At 49.7% G+C, this 23,240-nt stretch overlaps 1 protein-coding gene across 7 annotated transcripts in view; it reads left to right on the top strand.

The window, feature by feature from the left end:
• Positions 1-22,719, top strand: part of bnc2 (basonuclin 2) — a 115,571-nt gene extending 92,852 nt beyond the window's left edge. For 4 of the 7 annotated variants that reach the window (XM_048999896.1, XM_048999893.1, XM_048999897.1 and 1 more), the window contains 2 exons: positions 7,362-9,631; positions 17,475-22,719. In XM_048999896.1, the coding sequence (XP_048855853.1) occupies positions 7,362-9,631; positions 17,475-18,156 (2,952 nt within the window). In that variant the 3' untranslated portion in view covers positions 18,157-22,719. The other 3 variants (XM_048999898.1, XM_048999899.1, XM_048999894.1) reach the window with 3 other exon arrangements.
• Positions 22,720-23,240: the final 521 nt, after the last annotated feature.

Below are 23,240 nucleotides of genomic sequence, written 5' to 3'. Positions count from 1 at the left end.
ACTTTATTTTTACTGCGAGTCCAGTTTTGGTAGCAGATACTTTAGAAGCATCACCAGCTTAGTACCCAAATGACGGTAAGATTTACGGTTACACTGCTGGGCTGGGGAATTTCCAGCGCGCTGACGATTGCGATGGCAGCAATCCCAGACCTCACAGTCCCATTTTCCGTGATCTGGAAGCGTCTGACCCACCACGTGGCCCATTCGACCTGGGGGAACCAGGTGCCGCGACAGGTACCGATTACCCAGCATGCCGATGGGCACGGCGCGCCTGGTGGACCGGAACAGGGACCGTGGCTGTGTATGAGATGGAGTGTCTGGGATGGGAGCGACCGGCGGCCGGAGCTAATGGCCCTGCGTCTTCCTGACAGCACGTCAATAACGAGTCTAATCACATTAAGAGTCCATTAGCTTGTCTTCCTTTAGCTGCATGCGCTGCAGTAATGCAGACAGAGCCGCTGCGCGAATGTATCTCTGAAAACTCCAGAGCTTTGTGTTCCTAACTCACTCACCTACTCATGTGCGCGTTGACGCATCAGGCATTGTTTGCCAATTAGCGTAAACCTGCATAAACCCATGAATGCCTGCACAGTATATATAGTCCCCAATACTTTGTTTATAATATTCATAGTGGGATTGAGTGTCTTTAGCCAAACAATAAAAGTGCATTCTGATCTGGGAGCAATGCCAGAACCAGGCTGCTAACCCCACAGTAAAGCGTGTTAGCGGTGCTGTGCTAGATGTTTAACTCTGGAATTAAGACCCTGTATTCAAGCATAAATTTTTCGCCGGGCGTAGGATGTATGTGCGTGGGTTTGGCTGTGTTTATGTGTGTGTGTGTGGGTGGAGGGATGAGTCGTGGGGGGGGTGAGGTGGGGGCAGTGTTTCTAAAACATTAGACACAATTTTAGAATATGACTGCAATCATCATAGAGGCGCGGTGGGAATAGGAGTGTTTTTTAATGGGTTGTTTTGAGGTAATGTATTTTGCAGGGGCGACAGCATTTATGATACGCTTCTTATTTCATTAATAAATAATATGAATGCGATTTCAGGAATGGCGTTACGGTGGAGGCCGGGAGAATGTTTTGCTTGACCGAGGAGGCTGATGGGAAATGCTTCACCAGAGTGTCCCCTCCTCCTCCCTGGTTACAACCCCTACATCTGCTTTCCGCTTGTACGTTTGATGAAACGTTCGACTGTTTCAGGACGATGTCGTCATCCTCCAGTAGGAAGGGGCCTCGCTAAGTAGAAAGGGGGTGGTGCTAAGTAGAAAATGGGTGGCGCTAAGTAGAAAGGGGGCGGCGCTAAGTAGAAAGGGGCGGTGCTAAGTAGAAAGAGGGTGGTGCTAAGTAGAAAGGGGGCGGCACTACGTAGAAAGGGGCGGTGCTAAGTAGAAAGAGGCGGTGCTAAGTAGAATGAGGCAGTGCTAAGTAGAAAGAGGCGGTGCTAAGTAGAAAGGGGGTGGTGCTAAGTAGAAAATGGGTGGCGCTAAGTAGAAAGGGGCGGTGCTAAGTACAAAGGGGGCGGCGCGAAGTAGAAAGGGGGGTGCTAAGTAGAAAGGGGGTGGCGCTAAGTAGAATGAGGCAGTGCTAAGTAGAAAGAGGCGGTGCTAAGTAGAAAGGGGATGGCGCTAAGTAGAATGAGGCAGTGCTAAGTAGAAAGAGGCGGTGCTAAGTAGGAAAGGTCACATAAGCTTGGTCCGATGAATGATGAATCGGTTCTTTGTCCAGATTGACTAAGGAGAGGTGTGTGTCTTTGCTATTGGCATTGAGTTTGGTCCTTGGGGAATGCTATCTTTCGGAGATGTGCTTTTCCCATGTTCTTATAATGTAAAAAATTTCTCTGGCATTTCTCTCTAAATTGAGACTTGAAACAGGGCATTCGCTGTTAAGAATAAGAAAGAACAGAGCAAAACGGAAAATTGTAAGCAAATGGTCAACAAGAACTTCAGGTCAGCGCGCCCCCCCAGCTGCCAAACGCCAGCCGCTCTCTTCAGGCTCGCAGGGATCCCCGAGGACCAAGCGTCCGACATGTCAAACTGAAGTTACAGGACAGCTGCACATTAGCTGCTTTCTCCTTCTCCTGATCCACTCATTCTTCTGTTGGATGACAATGGCTGTGGTTAGTAATCACAGCTTCAAACCTACTTCTTCCACTATTCTGATCAGATACTTTTCAGCACAAAGAGAGCAGGCGGTGACCTGGGGAAGTCTACTTTGAGCCCAGAAATGTGGGCCCGCGGTGATATAAGGAGCAGGGTAAGGTGCACATCTAGATGGCGTGGTGCTTCCAGGAGGTGCTTCAGAAGAATCAATGTTAAGAGGCTCCAGAATATTCTTTATTTTAAGCCAGGATGGTGGAGGACTGTGGGTGACACGTGCAGGTCGTAGGAGCGTCACATGCAGATAAAGACCGTAGTTGTGGTCGTGGGACCATGTGAAACAGGGATCCCTGAGGTTTCCAAGCAGGAATGCCACATGGACATGCGGCAAGGAAAATAGCAGGGAAACGCTCCCACGTATTTTCCCATCTGGACCCCGGCAGGGCTTCTGAGTGGCGCCGCTACTGCTTTGAAGTATGGTTTGAAGGTGGGGGTGTAGGGGTGGGGTAAAAAAAAAGCCTGGAGATCCATTTCTAAAGGAAGGTAAAGAGATGAAGCTTTGAGTCAAAAGCAAGTCACGCACCTGCGTAGAGCAACCGGGAGCCAGAGAGCGATTTACGCAGTGCCGTAAATCTCAGCTCTCGCTCCCATTGGCCAATCGGCCAGCAGCCACTTAGCGAATTTTTAAATAAAACCACAGAAGGCGCCAGGACTGGCGCGAGCGGTCAGTGTGCCGGCCGAAGGAGGCCGAGTGTACGCTTCACTGGAGTTTTCTACCAGAAAAATCGCGACGTCCGCAAAATTTAGGGGCTAAATGAAAAATCCGCCGTGTCGGTTCCCAGCTGCGGTAGGAATTCACACTTCGGCAGAGACATGGAATCCATGTGCTCCATTACAGCGTGACACTTAACCCAGACGTCGTCTTCTCTGCTCCCACGGAGTCACAGCGGGCCGTCACATTAAAAGCATTAAGTTCTCTGCCCCTGCTTTTCACACCTATTGTTTTCTACCAGAGGGACTCTCGCTCAGGCTTTGGACAGGATGTAGATGTGGGCGCTGAAACACAGTACAGGGACCCGCCATTAAGGAACCGGTATTATTTCTCAGTCTCCTGTGGACTGCAGAGCTAAATGTCACATTAGTCATCATTTAGTACATATTAGCAAACTGTAAAAAGGCTTATGGCCTGTGATGGACCGGCATTCCATCCGGGGTGTTTCCCTGCCTTGTGCTCAATGCATTCTGGGATAGGTTCCAGGCTCATTATGACCCGGTACTGAATAAGTGGTATGCAAGATGGATGGATGCATTAAAAGGTTTACAACACTCTTTCCAATGATCATGACAAAGGGTATACTGCAGTATTTCACAAGTATTATAGAGAGAGAAGCTCAGGAAGTCAGCGTGTCGAGTAATAATGACGATCAGTACTCTTATTATGAGTATAGTCGCTTAACTGGCAGACCTTTCAAGAGCTCAACTGGGAACGCTGTGCGATTCCCAAAACGAGTGCGATTAGATAACAATGGCTACAGAGATCGGTGTAGCGTGTCCAAAACAGCGCGGTGGCTAATTGTGCCGGGGAATGAGCGCATTCTTTGGGAAACGGGATCCATTTCTAAAGGCCCAAGCGATGACAAGGCAGCAGAATCCCATCTCATCAGAGGTGATTTACAGAGCGGGATCGGCTATGCATTGGCCACTGTGGCGGGGAGGGGGGGAGGCGCGATTTAGCCAACGGGGGTGGTGACGGTGCGCAGTGATAGGGGCGGACCAGCAAGATAAAGCCAGCTACCTGACTTATACTGTAATTACCGGATAATTGTCATTAACCCTGCAAACAGTGGTTTAGCCATATTGTTTAAAGGACTGGGGGATGTGTAATGACAAGGTAATCTTTCATAGCATGGGGGGGGGGGCTGTATTAATGAGGTGTGGGTGGCTGGGGGGGAGCTGGAAAGTGCAGAGAGAGCCGCATTAGGCTAATTGGGGGATTTGTGTGCTCTTGTAAAAGTGCTTCTAATGGCACGTTTGTTGCTCTCCCAGCGACTGTGGCTAATGTGGGTAGGGAGGCGTGGCCATGGGGGGAGGCGGAGCCAGGAAAGAGGGCACCACAGATGTGCCGTGTGACCCCGGGGCGATCGCCCGCGGATGAGCGTACGCATATTCGTATTCACCGACCGAGTTGCTCCTCGGCCGTAAGCGCTGGCGGATCCTTCCTGCCTTGCAAACGGGGATTAGTCCAAAATCCCGTACTGCTTAATTCACGCCTCCCACCTTTTTCCTGGCGCCTTTTATCTGAAATACTTTGATGTGCGTGTTGGTAATGCGATACTCTGCGGTGTGCCATCACCATCGTGCTGCTGTAAACGGCGTATTATTGCGGCTAAGCCCAGAAGCCATGTCCTGGAGCGTACCGGATCACCCCGGAGCATTCCGGAACCTCCCATGAGCAAGGGAACTCATGTTGAGGAATGCACCCCCCCCCAACACTAATCATTGCCATTCAGATGACTTTCACTCCCTGCTCCTACAGTCTGCAGGCCCACACAAGGACAAGACTCTACCTGAGCATATTTATTTGTAAATTTAAAGACTGACACCCCCCCCCCCCAACTGGTATAAAAGGTCAATATGCAAACACTGAAAGTGATGACTCACTGATTGTTTTCATTTATTTTCTTACCTTAAACATTCCCTTTATCCCTTTATCATATTCAACACGTGTATTATACGAGGGACCGTTTTAAACATACATGTAGTGGATCCCAGCACGTGTTTACAGCCCCGTGACTGATGTGCTGATGGCTGGTTCCTCTGCCTCACCGTTGCTTGTCTTTAACAGACAGATCGGTGATCTTTGCTTTGCCCTCCAATCGAATATTTTGTTGCACGTAACCCCAGCTTGAGACCAGAAACCTCCACTGGTGTTTCTTTGCGTGCGTGAGGCACATACTGGCATTTCAAAGAAGGTCACGTGACATACATGAAATATTTATTTCAACAAGAAAAAAAAAACATACAAATAAAGAGCAAGGTTAAATATCGTAACATATCGTGACATGCTCTGGTTATCCCTAACGAGGAGTCTTTTCTGTAAAATGTAATGAAATTGGGAAAATATCTATTTATACTTAAACCAAATTTGAACCAAGGTCTGAAAAAAATACTATTTTTCAAAGAACATTTCACAAAAAAAATGCCTTTTAAAGCTTGGTCTGAATTTATTTGTATGTATTTTATTTTCCCTTAAATAATTTGCCTTCAAACATCATTCCTGCTTTTTCCCTGAAATTAAGTGGAAATTCAAATACCCAAATCACCGCATAGTGCAGAATAATAGCATACAGCCTAGAATTTAAAGTCTTACCTTCAGGCTAGACTGACACTCACTCACAAAATGAAAGAGTAAAATGTTTTTTAATGTATATTTTATAGATAATACTCCTGTGGCCCTCCGTGAGGCGCCTTTAAAGAATTTACTTTCACTTTTTGGGGGTGGGAGGGGCTATACAGTGAAGCCCCCTAATTTCTGTCTTTGAAAACATTCGTCTTCATTCGCTTCGCTTTGTCGGTCTTGTCAGTATGCGCGGTACATCGTCGTTATCCTGAATAATCAAGAACACCCTCACCTCGCAGCCCCCTTCTTCATAAGAGGGCATTCATGAACTCAGCAATGGACACCACAGTTTTCCATGGGGCTGGGTGTGTCGTAGTGGTGCTTTCTCCACCCCGTGTTACTGGGCTGTGTGGACACTCCCCTGGACTGCGTCGCCTGTCATTGACTCTGGTGCCATCGCAGGTGGTGACAGCATAAGGAAAACCAACACTTCTTTTTTCCACACCATTGTCATTTCATTTTATCATTTTCCCGGATGATTGTTCTCAGAATCGGTTCACGAGTCCCTTGCCCACTTGCCGTTCCAGCCGTGAACAAAACACGGCCCGGGGGGGGGGGGTGGGGGGGGCGCTCTCTCCTCTCTGGGCGACGCCAGCGAGTCAAGAGTTGAAAGCAGACGCCCTTGGGTCAAGTATCTCGTGCATCAAAGTGAAAAATCAGGCCGCGGAGCCAAAGTCCAGGCCCTGCCAAGATTCCCGTCCCAGAATCGCTAGCGGTGTCTCGGAGCTTGGCGGTTCCGAGCTTGCGAAAACCTTCGCGGATAATAACAGTCTCCAGAGCGCCAGCCGAGAAGAGGAGCTCCTTGGAAGTGACACTTGTTTCTCCGAGCCCAGCAGATCCGTGCTTTGAGAGGGGTGGGGGATATAGTTTCCCACGCTTTATGGGCCCCCGGTCCAGAACTCTGGAGTCAGGCGGCCGGGTCGCTTTACAGTACACTTCATTGAGATTTATGACTCGAAATTGCTTAATTTAATAATGTATATACTGCCCATATGAATACACACACTTTTCATCACCACAGTCCCTTAGTAAAATATGGGATTTTTACTATTTCATTTCATGGGAGATGTATAACCTGTGATTCTCGGTAAGGTTGAGTTCAGGGGTCCCTCTGTCCAGCACCTCCTCAAACTGGCTTCCTCCTTAAAGCTGATTCCTTTTACTTTTCCATCCATCCATCTCCCATCCCTGCTCATCCAGTTCAGGGTCGCGGCGAGCCTGGCGCTTATCCCAGGGGGCTCAGAACACAAGGCAGCAGACACCCTTACTGGGCGGGTTTTTATTTTTTTTTAAAATGCAGAATTACAAAAAATATATCCGGAGCTGGGTGTAATGCCGAACGAGTGTCTTATTCACACTGTTTTATGATCATTTCCTGCAGTTTTCCAGCTGGTGTCGGTGGCAGTAAACAGAGCAGCACTAGCTGTATTTACACAGGGAGTCTCGGCGCGAGTTCACATCTGAGGCAGCCTCGCGGCAAACAGGAGCGTCGTCGCGGAAACGGTGGCATTCGAGGGTGGGGGGGGGGGACCCGTTAATGGCGCGGCCCCAGCGGTCCCCATTTGTTTGCTCTCGACGTTATTAAACCCCCCCCCGTCTCTCTAGCTGTGAGCCTAATTGCAGCATCTGTGTGGCTGATTAAAGGTGGAGAGGAGGAAAATGGGGAGAGGGGATGTCGGGGGTGGGTGGCAGGCGGAGATCCTGTGCAGAGGCCTACTGGAAGTCAAGAAGGTTTGCGGAAGGAACTCGGGATTCCATGAGGGAACAAGTAGCCGTAGCTCAACCCACCTCGGGTGATTATGCGAAATCAATAAGTTTTTGTGTTTGTCTTCTCTCGTTACTTGACATGGCCTCCAGGATGCTGCAGGCAAGGTGTTGGATCGCTGGACCATCATGTCCCGGGAAGAGGAGATCATCACCCTGCAGCAGTTCCTGCGCTTCGGGGAGACCAAGTCCATCGTCGAGCTCATGGCCATCCAGGAGAAGGAGGGTCAGGCGGTCACGGTGCCCTCGTCCAAGACCGATTCAGGCATCAGGACGTTCATTGAGAGCAACAACCGCACCCGCAGCCCCAGCCTTCTGACACACCTGGAGAGCAGCAGCCCAGCCTCCAGCATCCACCACTTTGAGAACATTCCCAACAGCCTAGCCTTCCTGCTCCCATTCCAGTACATCAACCCCGTCTCTGCCCCCATGCTCGGCCTGCCCCCCGATGGATTAGCGCTGGAGCCGCCGGGCCTTCGACTGCGGGAGCCTGGTCTAGTCACTCAGGGTGAGCCTCTGGAGAGCACAGAGTCAGAAGTCTCGCTTTCTCCGTTCCGCGGTGCCCCAAGCCCGAGTCGTGGTGGTTCGTGCAGTGTTATCGGCATGGTGGAGCCCAAGGCTGAGCCGAACAGCACCTCCCCCGCACCTCCTGCCCCAATTGCACAGCAGCCCCAGCCACCCCAGCCAGCGCAAATCCAGCCGGCCCAGCAAGCTCAGCAACAGCGGCTGCCCAGCCCCCTGGAGGACCACCCCTCTCACCACCCTTTCTCCAAGAGTGAGCCACCTAAGACCGTCACCCATTCCTCCTTCTCCTCCAAGATGCACCGCATGCGGCGCATGGGCTCCACCTCCCGCAAGGGTCGCGTCTGCTGCACTTCCTGCGGCAAGACCTTCTACGACAAAGGCACGCTAAAGATCCACTACAATGCCGTGCACCTGAAGATCAAGCACCGCTGCACCATCGAGGGTTGCAACATGGTCTTCAGTTCCCTGCGCAGCCGCAACCGGCACAGCGCCAACCCCAACCCCCGGCTGCACATGCCCATGCTGAGGAACAACCGAGACAAGGACCTCATCCGCTCCACAGGCTCCGCCACACCTGTGATTTCCAGTACGAAGAGTGGCTTCACCCTGACCAATCCTGGGAGACCGCCACTGGGCTTTGGCACCCCACCTTTGGACCCTATGCTGCAGAGCTCGCTGGTTTTCCCATCCTTGAAGCCGGTACAGCCAGTACAGCCCGTGCCACCCTTCTACCGGAAGCTGTTGTCACCGGCTGACTTGGTGAGCAGTCTTCCCACCAGCCCCATACTGCCCACCTCCACAAACAGCACCTCTCTGATGGAGCAACAGGAACAAGTTTCAGCCGCAAATTCCCACAGTGCCCTGGGCTCCGACTTAGGACACATCAGTCATAGTCTATCTAATTCGGGCCTCCAAGACCCTACCATTGACCACATGCCCAAGAAGAAGCCCCGTAAATCCAGCATGCCTGTGAAAATCGAGAAGGAGGTGATCGCAGTTGCTGACGAGTATGACGACAAGGACGATGACGATGATGACGGCTCCCCCCCGCGGCACCTGCATATCCACAATAACATCAACGGTAACTATAATAACAATAACAACGGTAATGGCGACCACCACAATGGGGACAGCTGTCACCAGTCGCCATCCCATGATGAGATGAGCCCCGGCATGGCTGTCCGAAGCACTCTGAGGCAGGAGCAGGATGAGTACCGCAGAAGGGGCATGGGCAACGAGCTCCGGTGTATGGACAGCTACACATCCGAGGACCAGGATCACGAGAGGGACTTCGATAATGAGTCAGAGACCTCTGAGTCCAAGACATGCTACCGGGACGAGTTGATGGAGGCTGAGGAGCAGCGGCATATGAGCAGCCTCGACCGGGAGAAGGAGATGGAAGAGGATGAGGATGATCGTATGAGGAAGGACATGGATGATAACAGCCTTTCTTCACCCTCACCGCACCAGCCAGTCATCAAGATCAAGGAGGAACTGAGCGACCCCACTTACGAGATGTTTTGCATGAGCCAATACGGACTTTATAATGGTAGCGCTGGGATGGCCACTGCAGCCGCTGCAGCTAGCATGGCTGCCCTGCATGAAAGCTTCGTCTCCTCCATGGGCTATGGCTCCAGCCCACCCAAATTCCCCTCGCACTCCCCTGACGGGGACCTGTGCTCCAGCCCCGACCCTAAGATCTGTTACGTCTGCAAGAAGACCTTCAAGAGCTCCTACAGCGTGAAGCTGCACTACAAGAACGTGCACCTGAAAGAGATGCACGTGTGCACCGTGGCAGGCTGCAACGCCGCATTCCCCTCGCGCCGGAGCCGAGACAGGTGAGTCCTGGTACTCCGAGATGCACCGGAACACCGAAACATGGAGCACCTCCGTTTTAGTTCTCATCCGGCATCAAATTTCTATAACCAGAAAAAACGATCTGGGCTCTGTTTGCCAAAAGCATAGTTGCTAACAACATTAGCAACTTACATAGTTGGAACCAATCAGTTGCATGATTCCAGCTATGTAAGTTGCTAATGTTGTTAGCAACTATGTTTTTCGGAAACATACCCTTGTTCTTTAGAGGCTTAATGGAATGTTATTTAGAGTTACTTAAAGGAAGGCTCCCCAAATTTCACTTATAAATCCAAGGATGATTCTGTGTGCTGAGTAGCTATGGGCACGTCAGTTGCCTTACAGCGATATCCGTTTTGCTCATCTTCCTACACACCGAAGTGTCACCCATAGCACATCCACGCAGTCGTCCTGATGTCCAGAAATATGTCTGTTTGCAGGGGTGTTATATGTTACAAGTGTAGCAGGAAGTTAAAATCACCGTGCAACCGTCGGTAAAAATTGCCATTGTGTACCTGGGATTTTCGGCAGCTTTCATCCTTAAGTTTTTCAGAAGACATTCTATATGTGAGCACAAGTATTAAACTATAGCTACTGATACTCTGAGACTTCAACCAGAAGATACAGCTGTGAAATTTGAGCTTATAACTTGATTACTATTTGTTGAAGTTTTATTTGCATTTTGCTACAGATAAGTTAAATACGAACAACGACATATAGTATTCAGGAAATAATATCTGCCTCACAGGCTTCAGACGGCCCCACACCTACTAAAACTTCAGATATCACTCAGATAGCATGAAGACGATGGGAATTCACAGGTCGTTAATTAAATTTCCACAAATTTCGTGTGTTTTAAGTGACTAATATGTGCAGAAGGTGATATCAGCCGTAGTGTTTTTCAGGGTGGGGCGGGTTAGCTGACATCTATGTACTTCCCACACGTGATAATGCAATGCGTTTAAGTGTCTGCGCTTACCTGCCACATGCAGGTGATCTGTCAAACCACTGCATATTTAATGAGTTAAAGGCGAGTTAACAAGGTGCTGAGCAGCCCACTGGTAATTAGCCAAAGTTTAGGACATTTTTTTTGGGGGGGGGGTGGGCTGGAATGCAGGCACCCAATCTCTTACCAAACAGCTTTCCAAAATCCAGGGAATCGCAGGATTCCTCTTATGAGCAAATAGATTCTGGCAACACTGAGATCATTAATCAATCAAAAGTGTCTCTCACACATATGCTGATATAAACAGTCGCTCAGAAACTGACACAGAGTCTTTCGTTGAAATATCCCAGTCCTCTTACGCTCCACGCAGATGGAATCAGTCCAGGATACTTCAAAGAATGCGGGACAGAATAATATGTCTGTCTACCCATAATGCCCTGTCTCGTTTTGTCACGTCGCCCAGGCTGGGGACTCCCAGGGCGGCTGGCAAAGTCGAGTCTGACTCGCTTCCATTCATGAGGAATCTCAGTGATTCCCGTCTCTGGGGGAAACAGACAAGAAGGATAACAACTCATATGGTGCTGCTGACAAGCGACAGTTATGCTAAGATAAAGAGCGAGTTCTGCCGCGCGTTTGCGCGTCTGCATGTGTACATGGAGCGCACTCAGGCACTGCTGTCCGCTGGCCTTTCTGTTTGCACTTTGTTCAATGGCATCTGTTTCTGCAGATTTGTTCACGATACAAAGGCCCAGTGACACCTCCGATGCTTTCAGAGGGGACTGGCTTAACAGAACTTGTTGTGAATTTACTAATGTTTCACGGAGGAAGGTGCAATTATCTTCCTCACTGAAGCCAGCTGCTCTAACAGACGGCAGGTGACAGAAATCCTTATTAACCTCCGTTGGATTTGCGAGGTTTGACAAGAGCGTAGGGATGTAAAATAGTGTTTAGAGCAACCAGGTCATGCAGAATTATTTGTAGAACACTGTACAAACATGGTGAGGAAACACAGAGCAATGGAATAGTATCTTTTATATTTTCTGTGTCGCCAGTTTTGGTTTGGTTTCCCCAAAGTGTTTAACGGAAATGATAGAATGGAGAAAAGACTCTTAGAATGAAGAATGGAATCGCGGGATGAAGAAGAGCATCTTGGAATGAAGAACAGTACCTTGGAATGAGGAACAAAAACTTGGAATGAAGAACAGAATGGTGGCATTCGGGGGGTCATTGTTGCGAATGACGAGAAGCATCTCGGTAGCGTCAGCGAATGGGCGAGACAGATACAAGATGACCTGTCCTCATTAAATTCGCTCAAAGGAGAAACCCCCCCCCCCCCGTCAATATTGCCTAATTCCTAATGATATAATTTAGTCGTCAGTCTTTTTTATTGGACCGCCTTGACATTAGTGATCCCTGGCTATATTAGCATTTGTTTATTTAGCTGATAATGGCGTTCCAGAAACACTCAGCTTCAACGGGGAATGGATATATGACATTCGCAAACGTCCGTTTGGGGAGAAGGGCTAATAGAGGAGTATAGCACTTGACAAATGGGTCTCTGAGGACTGTGACCTGCATTGTTGTCTTTTCCCCTCACTATTTAAAAACACTACAATGTGGCCCAGATTACGATAAAAGGTTATATCGGTTACTGTATGTGGCTGATCTTGAACATGTTTCTATCGCTCGTGGACCGGGCTGAGCAGTTCCACTCCCTTCGTTCTCACATCATTCCCAGTTTTCTCTTGGACAAAGAGTGTGTGACAGACTGACTCTATAACACGCAATGTGAGCTTGTAAATTCCTCAGGAGGACCGAAGCGATTCGATACGCAGCCGTTCGGGTTCGCTCGCCAAGAAGGGGGAAGCTGGCGATCAGGGGGGGATTTGGGATATGCCCCAATCGCCCCGAGGTGTCCTTTTTTGTTCCCACGCTGGGCCACGGACAAATTCCTAGGGGCATCTGGGAGGATTTACAGAACTGTCGCCCCTGTGGATTCCCAAGCTATTAAAACAAACACCGGGAATGGCGAGCCTGTGGAATTCACAGTGTGCCGAGCCAAGGCAGAACCATACCCAGAACCCCAAATAACTAAACTGTTCCAGCGTGTCCCTTACCTAATTCCCAGTATGGTGTACCTTAACTACTGAGCCACACACACAGCACAAAACACAGTGTTCATTCTCTAACAAACAGCAGAAGCCTCAGCAAGCAACATAGTGCAATATTGTATTTAAAATCCCAATTCCAGCCATTAGAGACCTTCTGCAGCATTCACATTGTATTTTCTCACATTATTTCTTAAAGAACCTTCCTCATGTTAATGTCATTAATACAGAATTAAATTGTCTATTTACTTAACAAAGCCAGGAGAATCTTGCTGTTTAATTTTTTAACAATACAGTACTTAGAAGCTTTGGGAAACATGTATTGGGAAATTCTGGATGGTGAAATCTCATATGTTGGAGATATAATTATCATTAATTTCAACAGGAACGATTATTAAGTGGTAGGTAAACTGTGATGAGAACATGAGGTTGTACACGAGAACCATCAGGGTGCGGAGAAAGTGACAGGAGTGGGTGGCGGGGTCACACCCAGACCAGGTGCGACCTCCGGTGCAAACTTTCAGAACCCCCCCCCCAACGCTGAGCCCTCAGTCCGCGATAGTGAAGAAAACCGACCTCGCAGAAACTTGGTAGCAGGTATTAAATAATAATATCATTGCGTGCATGGAACAGTCGTAAGTCAAAGACTCGTATCTCGAGAGATAACTACATAAAAAATTTTTTAATTGGTTATAAACGGTAAGCAGTGCATGCAAATTATTCAAATTGGGGGGGGGGGGGGGGGTCTGGCCCTGAGGTATTATTACACCGACATAAATGCGTAACACAGTCCTACCGGTCCTGTTACATGCGGTGTCCTTTTCACACTTTTTCACCATTGGGGCACCACCTCCCCGAACAGGAAATTACAAAATTGGAGGCGTTCTGATAGGACGCCCCCCCCCCTCCCCGTTAGGGCATCTCGGACACCTTTGATTCACATGCATCGAGCTGTCTTTTTTTCCCCCCTGGGCAGCTCGCAGACGGCCGCATATCCACAGAGACAGAGCATAGCTGTGACGTGGCAGCATGATTAACAGCCGGAAAGGCGCACACAGCAGTAATCACGGCCGTTATTATGCCCTTAATCATATTCCTGAAGACAATGCCTGGGTCTCTCTGTTTCTCGTTTGCTGGAGCTGTTGCTGCTCCTGTATGTACTCAACCTCTTGGCGCCCCTCCCACCAATCCCCCCAAACCCCGTCCCGCTTTCCCCTAGCAGTCTCGCCACTGTGAAACCTCCTTTGTCTTTTTCCACACTGCGTCAGTTCAAGGGGCATGCATCAGGCCAAACAGGAGTACAACAGCCTCCTACTCCCCTGGACCTTTTCTTGTACAGTACTCCTCTTGACCACAGTAAAAACAGTTAATAGGATAAAGGTAGCAAGTTCATAGGCTGGGCTCCATGGTGGCTTCATATGGTGAGGTCACAGACATTTTTTCCTGTGACCAAATGGCGGTATGAACAGCATAATTTTTTTGGGGTGACATCATCAGCAGGACAGGTTGCTCATAAAATCCTTATTGAATTTTTCTTGTGCTTCTTGGGGTCGATGTTCAGGTTTAATATGGTGACCTGTCTCAGTGGGCACAGGAGTCAATGGATCTCCGATGTGTCACAAAACCCCATTTAATTTTGCATCAGCGGAATATAATTCGGATTGTTTTGGGTGCTTCTCTCCCTGTGTAAGAGTCACATAAATTCTTGCAGTCAGGGTGGGGGTCCAGAGACTGCCAAAGTGTGAAAAGCTCCCTCACACATCGCTGTAAATATAGGATGAAGGGCGATGAATGAGTGTGTCCTGCCCCCCCCCCCCCCCTTCTTCGGTAAAGCTGAGGCAAATAAAAAAAACATGGCAAATAAAAAACAAATAGCAGAATAAGAACGGCTGCCTGTTTAGCCCCTTCCAGCACAAGGCAGCTCATCGCTGTTCATTTACAGCCTCCGGGTCTGTGGGAGTGACAGGCCTATCGACACACGGGGAAACCTAAAGATGATTAACGAGGGTGGGGCCCAACCATTAGGCAGCAAAGATGGCCTCCCCAGGGATCTCCCTCCACTTTAGATGAGATGAGACTGTCAGTCTGCTTCGTCTGCTGTATTACTGGCCTCGGGGGGGGGTATTGGTTTCGAGGATGGAGGTGTTGGGGGTGGGGGGGCTTAGGAAGGGGAAGGCAGGGTCGTCTCCTACCTGCCTGTGGACGTGAGGAAAATAAGAGAGCCAGTGAAACTGCAGTAACCGTTTGAGCTCCGGACACTGTGCTGGTTATTCCAGATTAGCCTTAACCCTAAACATAGCCCTAAGATTAACCCTAACCCTTCTCCAGTGACAGTGACAGGGCACACCCACACTGGCAAGAGGGAGGGGCCTCTGTGATCTCTCCTGCAGATATGCCTTAAAATATTCCCATCACCTGTTATTTGATAAGCAACCCACCACAAAAATGATTAGGTTTATTTTTTTATCCTGGGGAGATTCAGTAAACATATTTTTCTACCCCCCTCCCCCCACCCTACCTGGTATCCTTTGCTGTAACATTTCTTCTGATGTTATGTGAGAGAAGGATGTACTCTTGCAGGTCTGACTCATTTGAGCGTTACTCGCTACCCACTGCAATGCCAAGGTCTTCGATTGGGGAGTTCATTATATATTTTCAGCTGGATTACGCGAGGTCTTGGTTATTAATCAGTCAGCGTCGCTTTCGGCACATTACATCTACATCAACTTGAGTTCCAGTCAACCCTTCTGGTAATTACTCATATTTTACAGAATAACAATGCCAGGGGAATATGTTGGGGCGGGACCACGGGGGCACAGGCCCCAACTCAAAGCTGAGTGGCCCCCGCAGTGTCCCCTCCCCTGTCACTCAAAACATAACCTCTGAATGAGTTTTGGCCCCTCTTTTGCCCCCTACTGTAACAAACCCTTGAATCGCCGCTGAATGACGCACATTACCAGGCTCATTGTGACATGCTAGAGGAGAGATGTCACGTGATGGTCATGCCAAGCTCCATGATCGTTTCCAGAGGGAACTCCACTCCCTTTCCTCTGAATGCAACCCGAGCTCAAGCGCAGGAGCACGAAAGGTTTCCTCCTCGCAACTGGCTCCGGGTGTCTGTCGGCTCTGCGCACATGCGACGCCCATTTAACGTGCCGGTCCGTGCGCCGCGATTGGCTAACTGCTTGGACACACCACCCCCCACCCCTGTTTACATGATTCACAGATAAGGTCCCTTCAACAAATGTATTTCTACCTCTTGCAGGAGAATGTCGGATAGGGAGGTAAATAATTAAAGGGATCCTTTTGACTGCGTCAGCCATGGCACTGCTGGTAAGCCTCACTGTATATTGTGAAATCCATTTATCAAAGACAACATTTAAGTCTCACAGAACTCTTGCATGGACCGCCTCCCCCCCCCACATGAAAGCACTGGATGTTTGAAGCCATGTTGTTTTTTTGTTTTGTTTCATTCTACTTCTAGTCCATAACCTGGCCTGGAAAGAACCCATTTTCGATGGATGAAGTTGATTTTGTGCTCATCGTCGATTTCACGCATTGGCATTTGTTCCGCCCTGTCGTTTACCGTACACTCTATAGCCTTTTGTATGATCGACACCGTCCCAGGACCTAGTGTCAGTGCTAGTTTTCAATATAGAGGGGCTGGGGATTGGTTGTAGGTTATCCCCCCTCCCCTCTTCAAAGTTGAAGAGTCCCTGTGGGAATGATATATCCAGCTTCAGCATCCGTTCATGTGCTTTGTTTGTGCATGATTCTTGTAGTATTCTTGACGGGAGCCCGGTGTATCTGGATGGAGCTTTGAGGTCTGAACAGAGGGGGTGGGGGCTTACATCTCTATGAGAGTGAGCCCATCGCAGAGGATGAGACCGTAGGAGGCGGGTCGAGCGCAGTCCACAGCTGCTGTTGATTATCCTGTTAGCGGCTAAATCAGTTGATAAACTCATGCCCCATACATTGGCGTGTGTCATCGAGTTGGAGGGAATCGGATTTGCGTGGGGGGGGGCAACCTGTTGACAGGAGTCGACACGACAGGCAGGGTGTCAGCCTCGTCGAGTCTCGTGAAGGCCATCGGGGAGGGGAGTTTCAGGGTATCGCTCAAACTGGCATTAGGGTGGCCATACCTGAGGGAGTGGCTGGACGAAGAGGAGAACGTTCCCACAGGAAAACGCGGTCTAAGCGCAGACAGGCTGTGACGACGATGATCGAGGCTGCACGAGCACTCCCGCACTCCTCCAAACACTCCCAGAGAGTGAACACACACCACACACATCCTCTATGCTTCTGTAAACTGCCATGGAGCTGAAGGAGACACCATATCATTGTAACTTCGCATATTATTCAAGCAGCGTGTCCGTAAATACTTGCCCCGGCAGACCTCTGACAAAAGCGAGAGACTCGGGTCCTGTGTGATCGTGTGGAGGCAGCTCACTCAAGCCCGAGGTATCAACTGCTCCACCGCGCTGAAAAATCAGCAGGCACAAACTGTGAAACTCATTTTATGGACGCGGAATGCTGTCTACCGCAGACAGACAGAACTGGTTTGTATCACGCTTTCCCCACGTTTCTCTGTCTGCGTCCTTTAGTCATTCTTCACCTGTAAGCCATGAACCCCATGCATCTTTATCTGGAATCACATTTTAGGTTAACCGGTGGTGGCAAAAGCCACACCATCAGTATGACATGTGGCCAAGCTTGTGGTTCGGGACGCTGGTGGTAACCTGTCAATTCATGTTTGTTTTTTTTTTTGGCTAGGCACAGTTCAAACATCAACCTGCACCGGAAACTTCTGACCAAAGAGCTGGATGACATGGTCCTGGACCCCCACGCGCCTCTACCACGGGACCTGCGTTCCGAATTCCTGGCTAAGATCTACGGAAGCCACCACCTGAGTTTGGAGACCATGGGGGCGGGTGGAGGACCGCGGGGATTTGGCCGCGACGAGCCCGGCTCGCCGGCAGGAGCTGAGTATTCCCACGGCAACGGCTTCTGCAGGGGGGCGTCTGACGACTACGCGGTGCTGGACCTGAGCACTGCCTCCAGCGTCCAGTCCAGCGGGAGCGCGCACTCCTCCTCGCGGGAGTCGGACGATGGCAGTGATGAGGGAATCCTCCTGGATGAACTGGAGGGCGCCAGTGATGGGGAGGGACCCGGCGGGGCCGCTGCGGGTGAAGGGGGCGAGTCGTCCTCGTCACCGACGCCACTGTCCATGCCAGGGTCTGGTTTTGGGGGAGGCATCGTGTGCAACATCTGTCACAAGGTGTACAGCAACAAGGGGACACTGCGGGTGCATTACAAGACGGTGCACCTGCGCGAGATGCACAAGTGCAAGGTACCCGGCTGCAATATGATGTTCTCCTCAGTCCGCAGCCGCAACCGGCACAGCCAGAACCCAAACCTGCACAAAAACGTGCCCTTTGCAGCCATCGTGGACTAGCTCCCCACCCCTCCACTCCAGCTCCCCTCTCCCTCTTCGTTCCTCGGCCTGGACTACCATACGTCCTGCTTCCCCTGCCGCTTTCTACGACTTCATCAGCTTCCTCTTAGCGTGTATTTACCACGTCTTTTCCTTCCAGAGCTGATGGATCTTTCGGCGCATGTGTCGCTCAAGCGTGTGCACGGACACACGCGTGACACACGCGTGTCACACGGCCGCACAGACTCAGGCGGGGGGTCTCCACTCCCAGCTACCTTGACATTGCCTTCCCTCCGCAAAGGGCAGAATAACATTCTCCGGAGCGCCCCCCCCCCTGCCCCCACCCCTCCATCCTGGACCTCACCAGTCTCCGTGCAGATGACCCACATGTCTGCTCCCCCCCCCCCCACCTGGTCACCTCCAAAGAATCTGTTCAGACTCTTCCCGTGACTGTTGCCTGCAGAAACGATCGTAATGAAAAGCGTACCTTCTTGATGTATTTGTGAAACGAAAACTTCTGAAAGAACGCCCCCCCCACCCCCCACCCCCGTGCAGAGCATGACGCCTTCACCTGTAAATAATGTCCCAAGAGGCTCTCGATGTTAAACGGTTGTGTTGATGGTCTTTTTTTTTTGTTTGCTTCATGTTGCCGCTGCAGTACTTCCAGCTCTTGGGTTGGGTGAGGAAAGTGGATTTGCTAGACGTCTTAAACAGAAGACAAAAAAAAAAGAGAGAGCGAGTGAGATTCTTTTTACCTTCCTGTTAAACATTCTGCCTGCATGCTTTCAGGCCGTACTGTCCTGCTCCTTCCTTTGTTTTGTTCTTTTACCGCTTCCACACACAAATTTCCGTCTTGCACTTTGCAGCTCTCCCAATGGAGGAGTGTAGAATTCTCAAAAGGAAACAGGCAACATCTGCGGTCCTGACCAGGACGATCCACAGCCGCCGTAACAGAGGTTGGGGGTTTGAGGGTGGGCAGGGTTGGGGGGGTAGGGTTGCTGTACCTTTTGTATAAATATAAACGTGCCAGTTTTGCACAAGTGTTTGGTTTTGAACCACAGTATAATGGTATAAGATCCATACTCGGCCAACATATCGATTTTAACGTCCAGCCTAAGAAAACACGTATCCAGTAAGACTGCTCTAAGTTAAGAGTAATGTCCAGAAATGCAAAACGAACTGAGTGTAAAACATAAAAGTATTATAATGTTTGTTTTTATGTTGTGTTCCGTTCAGGATGTATGACTGTAAACGTGGTATGACGAGAATTAGCTCCGAGGTTTTAGTAGACGATCCGTCAGCTGCATGTACTGTTTGTGATCCCCCTTATTATACGGTTCTTGAATGTTAGAGATTTCGATGTAAAGCGAAACGGCGTCAAGGAGGCAGGAGCAGCCGCAGTGACTTAGGCCGTGACCCGGAAAGCGAGCCAGCATTAGCGTCTCCCGCGTGCACCCGGCCGCGTCCGACAAGTACCGCGCACTTACGTATCAAGCCTTCGCTGTGATCTGTCCGCCGGGTCCTTTCTGCCTCGCCCCGGAACACGTTCCCAGTGGAACGCCTATTATACAAAAGCTGAATCATTCCCAGACGCATATACATCCACGTCCAATGTGAAACTTACGGTACAAGAAAAATTGTGTCTGGCCAGAGGGGAACGTTGACGATGGAGGAATATTTATTTAATCGTTTTTCTTCCGAGCAAAAACGTCTGAAAGGGGGAGAGGAGAGGGCTCCCCTGACATGCCCGCCTGGAGCAGTGCTTTTGAAGGACCCATTGTGGCCCATCGTTTTGTTCTTTGCTTGACCGCAACAGAAGCTTCAGTGTGTCGGGGGTGTAATTAAAGGGTTCTTGAGGTTCCAGAGGGCTGTTCTTGTCCATGAAGAGGAACTTCGTTGCTCCAGCCCATGGTCCAGAGAGTGAATTCTGTGACCCAAAATGCCGGGTTTTTCACTCGAGTCCTTTCCGCAAAGTCGGTAGAGGGGTAACTAACTTCGTCACTCCTACCATCACTCGCACGCAAGGATAGATTCTACAACAGAGGTTCTGGCAAAACGTAACAGTATTTACCTTTAATTTTCTATGCAGTTTAGACGTCATCTCAGTATTTTGTTTTGTTGTGAGTCAAAAAAAATCTTGCTGGGAAATGCACCATGCAGCCCAGGTGGTGACCCAACATACAGAGGTTGTGCTTTTCTCCCGGGAATGACATCAGTTATCTGCAGGAGTCACTGCATACTGCAGAGTCGCATATGTGATTCATGGCGACTAAGCCGCTATATAGTTTCCATGTGCAGGACGGGAAAAACAATGCATTCTGAATTAGGCCATGACAGCAGAGGGTGTGACAATGGAGTACCTGAATGTCCCATTAAGAGTGAACCTGCAATTGTGTCCTTGCTGAAACGGCCAGTTCTATCGACTCCTGTTCTTTAGTTTTTCTGTAGGGACTCGAGAATGAGCAGGAGAGGCCAGGTCAGATGTGGAGAGCGTCTTTAAAACCCTCTCGTGCTGTAACCCCTTTGGTCCACCTTGTGGTCGCAACCATATTTCACTCTCCGAAGACATGGCCGGTGCTGTGAGCTCATACTCCCCTGCTTCCTGCTGTGGCCGCTGGCCCCGGCAACCCGGCGCACACTATCGCCATACACACACCGCGGCCTTTTTGGCCTTTTCTGTCTGGCACAGAATGCCTCACAGGATCAGAGACTATTTGTTGATACCTGAGTTCAGCTGGTCGCCATCTTTGTGTAGGAAGTGACGGGTGAGTAGCGGTTTAGTGCAGGACGACGAAGCCACAAATCTCGTCATTTTCCCACCACGCACCGTCCCGCCCCCCACTCCCAATTGCAGCAAGATGACTTGTTAACCTTTAATGATGGACGGGGTGCAGGAGTGGGTGGGACATGAACCATCACTGGCTTCACCTAGCACACCCTACTTATGATGGAAAGGGATTGACCACGGGGGGGGGGGGGGGGAGAGAGAGAGAGGGGTCACTCTCAAGAAGATTGTGATGGATGACAGTGAAGTCAAAGGTCAGCGGTTCAGGATATGGGGGGTCACTTACGTTAATCACGGAAACGTCTCTCTGAACCATGGCGAGCAGTTTGACATTGTTAAGGCGGAACCGTTGGAAATATCGACGCTGTTATAGAAGAGAAAATGGCTCTTAGGTTTTGTTCTGCCACCCGAATGACATGACTTTGAAACAGCGGTCAGAGAACATGGTCGATTTTTTTCTACATACCCCTCTTCCCCAGACTGGGTGTGAGAGGTTCTGACAGCGTGGTCCAGCTGTGGTGCTGTTAATCGGCCGAGGAGTAGCCTGTGACATGAAACAGCCAAGTGTCGGACTGGCCCCAGAAGCCACTGGGGGGGTTGGGGTTGGTGGGGGCACGGACATGATCCTGCTGTTCAGAGAGGGATCGCTGTCATGCGTTTCAATCCAAACGACTCCCTCCAAAAGGACAAGATATTTACTTCATCGAAGAGGTGCCCAACCATGACGGGGTGGGGCGTGGGGGGGCCATTACTGTCCCACAAAGCATCCCAGCACACAGGTGAAGCAAGGTAGCTTTTAAGAGCTGGTATGGGCCGAGTGATGCTTCAATATTTAATGAGGGAGCTGTCAGCCCGATCGTCGTGGGATGACAGCGGTGACCCATTACAGATACCCTCCACCTGTCACCTCCACTTACGTCACGGGTGATGAGCGCAGGACACGCGGAGGGGGGGCGGGGGGTGGCGGGATACTGTCCGGGAACCAGAAGGACTACGATATACGAATTCCGGAACAATCTAGAGGGAGGCGGGGCTTTGATACCATTTGTCGGTCTGTGTTTTGTTTCACCAAACAGCGGGGCCTGTAAAATTTCCTTTTATACATCAAACTGGCATCCAGAATGGGCTTCCTGCGAAATTAAGCCCCCCCCGTTAATAATGAACTGTTTATCATGGAGTCCCACCGATTCGGATGTGTCCCAATGATGGCCAGTCATTCTGGAAGCTTCTCCCGCCTCGGCCTCCGAAATGCATTCCTCCCTGCGACGCCCCCCTCCCCGTCCAAAAAAGAAAGTCGAAGGTTTTACGCTTTTAGTCCTTTCTTATTACGGAGAACAAATAAGCTTGAACGCGTTTGTGAATACCTGTTTTTTTTTTTTTTTTTTTTAACGTTTGAATTCCATCGTAAGCGTCTCGTTTGTGACCGCGCCCCTTGACCGCGTCGTCCCCATGCACGCTACGCTCCCGCTGGCTAGGCTAGTCCACAAAGTGCATCAGTGTCAGGGATGCTTGCTTCACTTCGATTTTATAATGGTGACATTGGTAGCTTCATGAATACTGTATGTGACCTAAACAGTCTTTTCTTTCCATTAGTAGACTGAGGGGGACATTGGCCCCTTTTTAATTGATTTTACTTTCCTTGTACTTTCTGTATCATAACTGTCTATTGTTTTGCATAAAATGCATAAGGGTTTTGGGATGTAAATGGAATTTTATTCATATTTTGTCCAAATACCTCTTGTAATTTGTATCAGAATTCTTGTACAATTTTTATATTAAAGATTTATCAGTCACTGGCAGCAGAAGTGTTGGGCTCCTCCTTTCTGGAATCTTCTCCGGTGTGTGCAGTACACACGTGTCGATTATATATGAGCACGGAACCGGTGTACTATGTCAACTCATCAAGTGCCACAGCAAGTCAATTTTCACTTGACACGACAAATGCTAAAAGTCTAGGTGCTTAAAGATAGGATACCAAAATTAAGAATTATTTAGTTTACACACAGAAGCTTTGCATGTATATAGCCTGGCAACAAAGTACATCTTAAACTATCTATTTATGGTGTGATCCTCCTTTGGGACTGATCAGTTTTTAAAACATTTAAATTAAACATTAAAGCCTGATCAGAGGTTTGCTTGACCAGCCCTGTGACCAGCCGACGAAGGAGCGGAACTTTCAACAGTTACCTGGGCAACGGCTTTGCCGGAACCAATCGGAATGCAAGGAGTGGTGATTCTATCGCGACGAGCAGGGAGTCGTTCAGAACGTGCAGCGGCCTTGTAATCTGCAGCCCTGCCCGCGTCAGGCTGCCATGCCAGG

Source organism: Brienomyrus brachyistius, unplaced genomic scaffold (genome assembly GCF_023856365.1).
Source record: "Brienomyrus brachyistius isolate T26 unplaced genomic scaffold, BBRACH_0.4 scaffold47, whole genome shotgun sequence".
Taxonomy (NCBI): Eukaryota; Metazoa; Chordata; class Actinopteri; order Osteoglossiformes; family Mormyridae; genus Brienomyrus; species Brienomyrus brachyistius.
The sequence above is the reverse complement of the archived record's forward strand: the minus strand, read 5'-3'. Positions and strand labels throughout refer to the sequence as shown.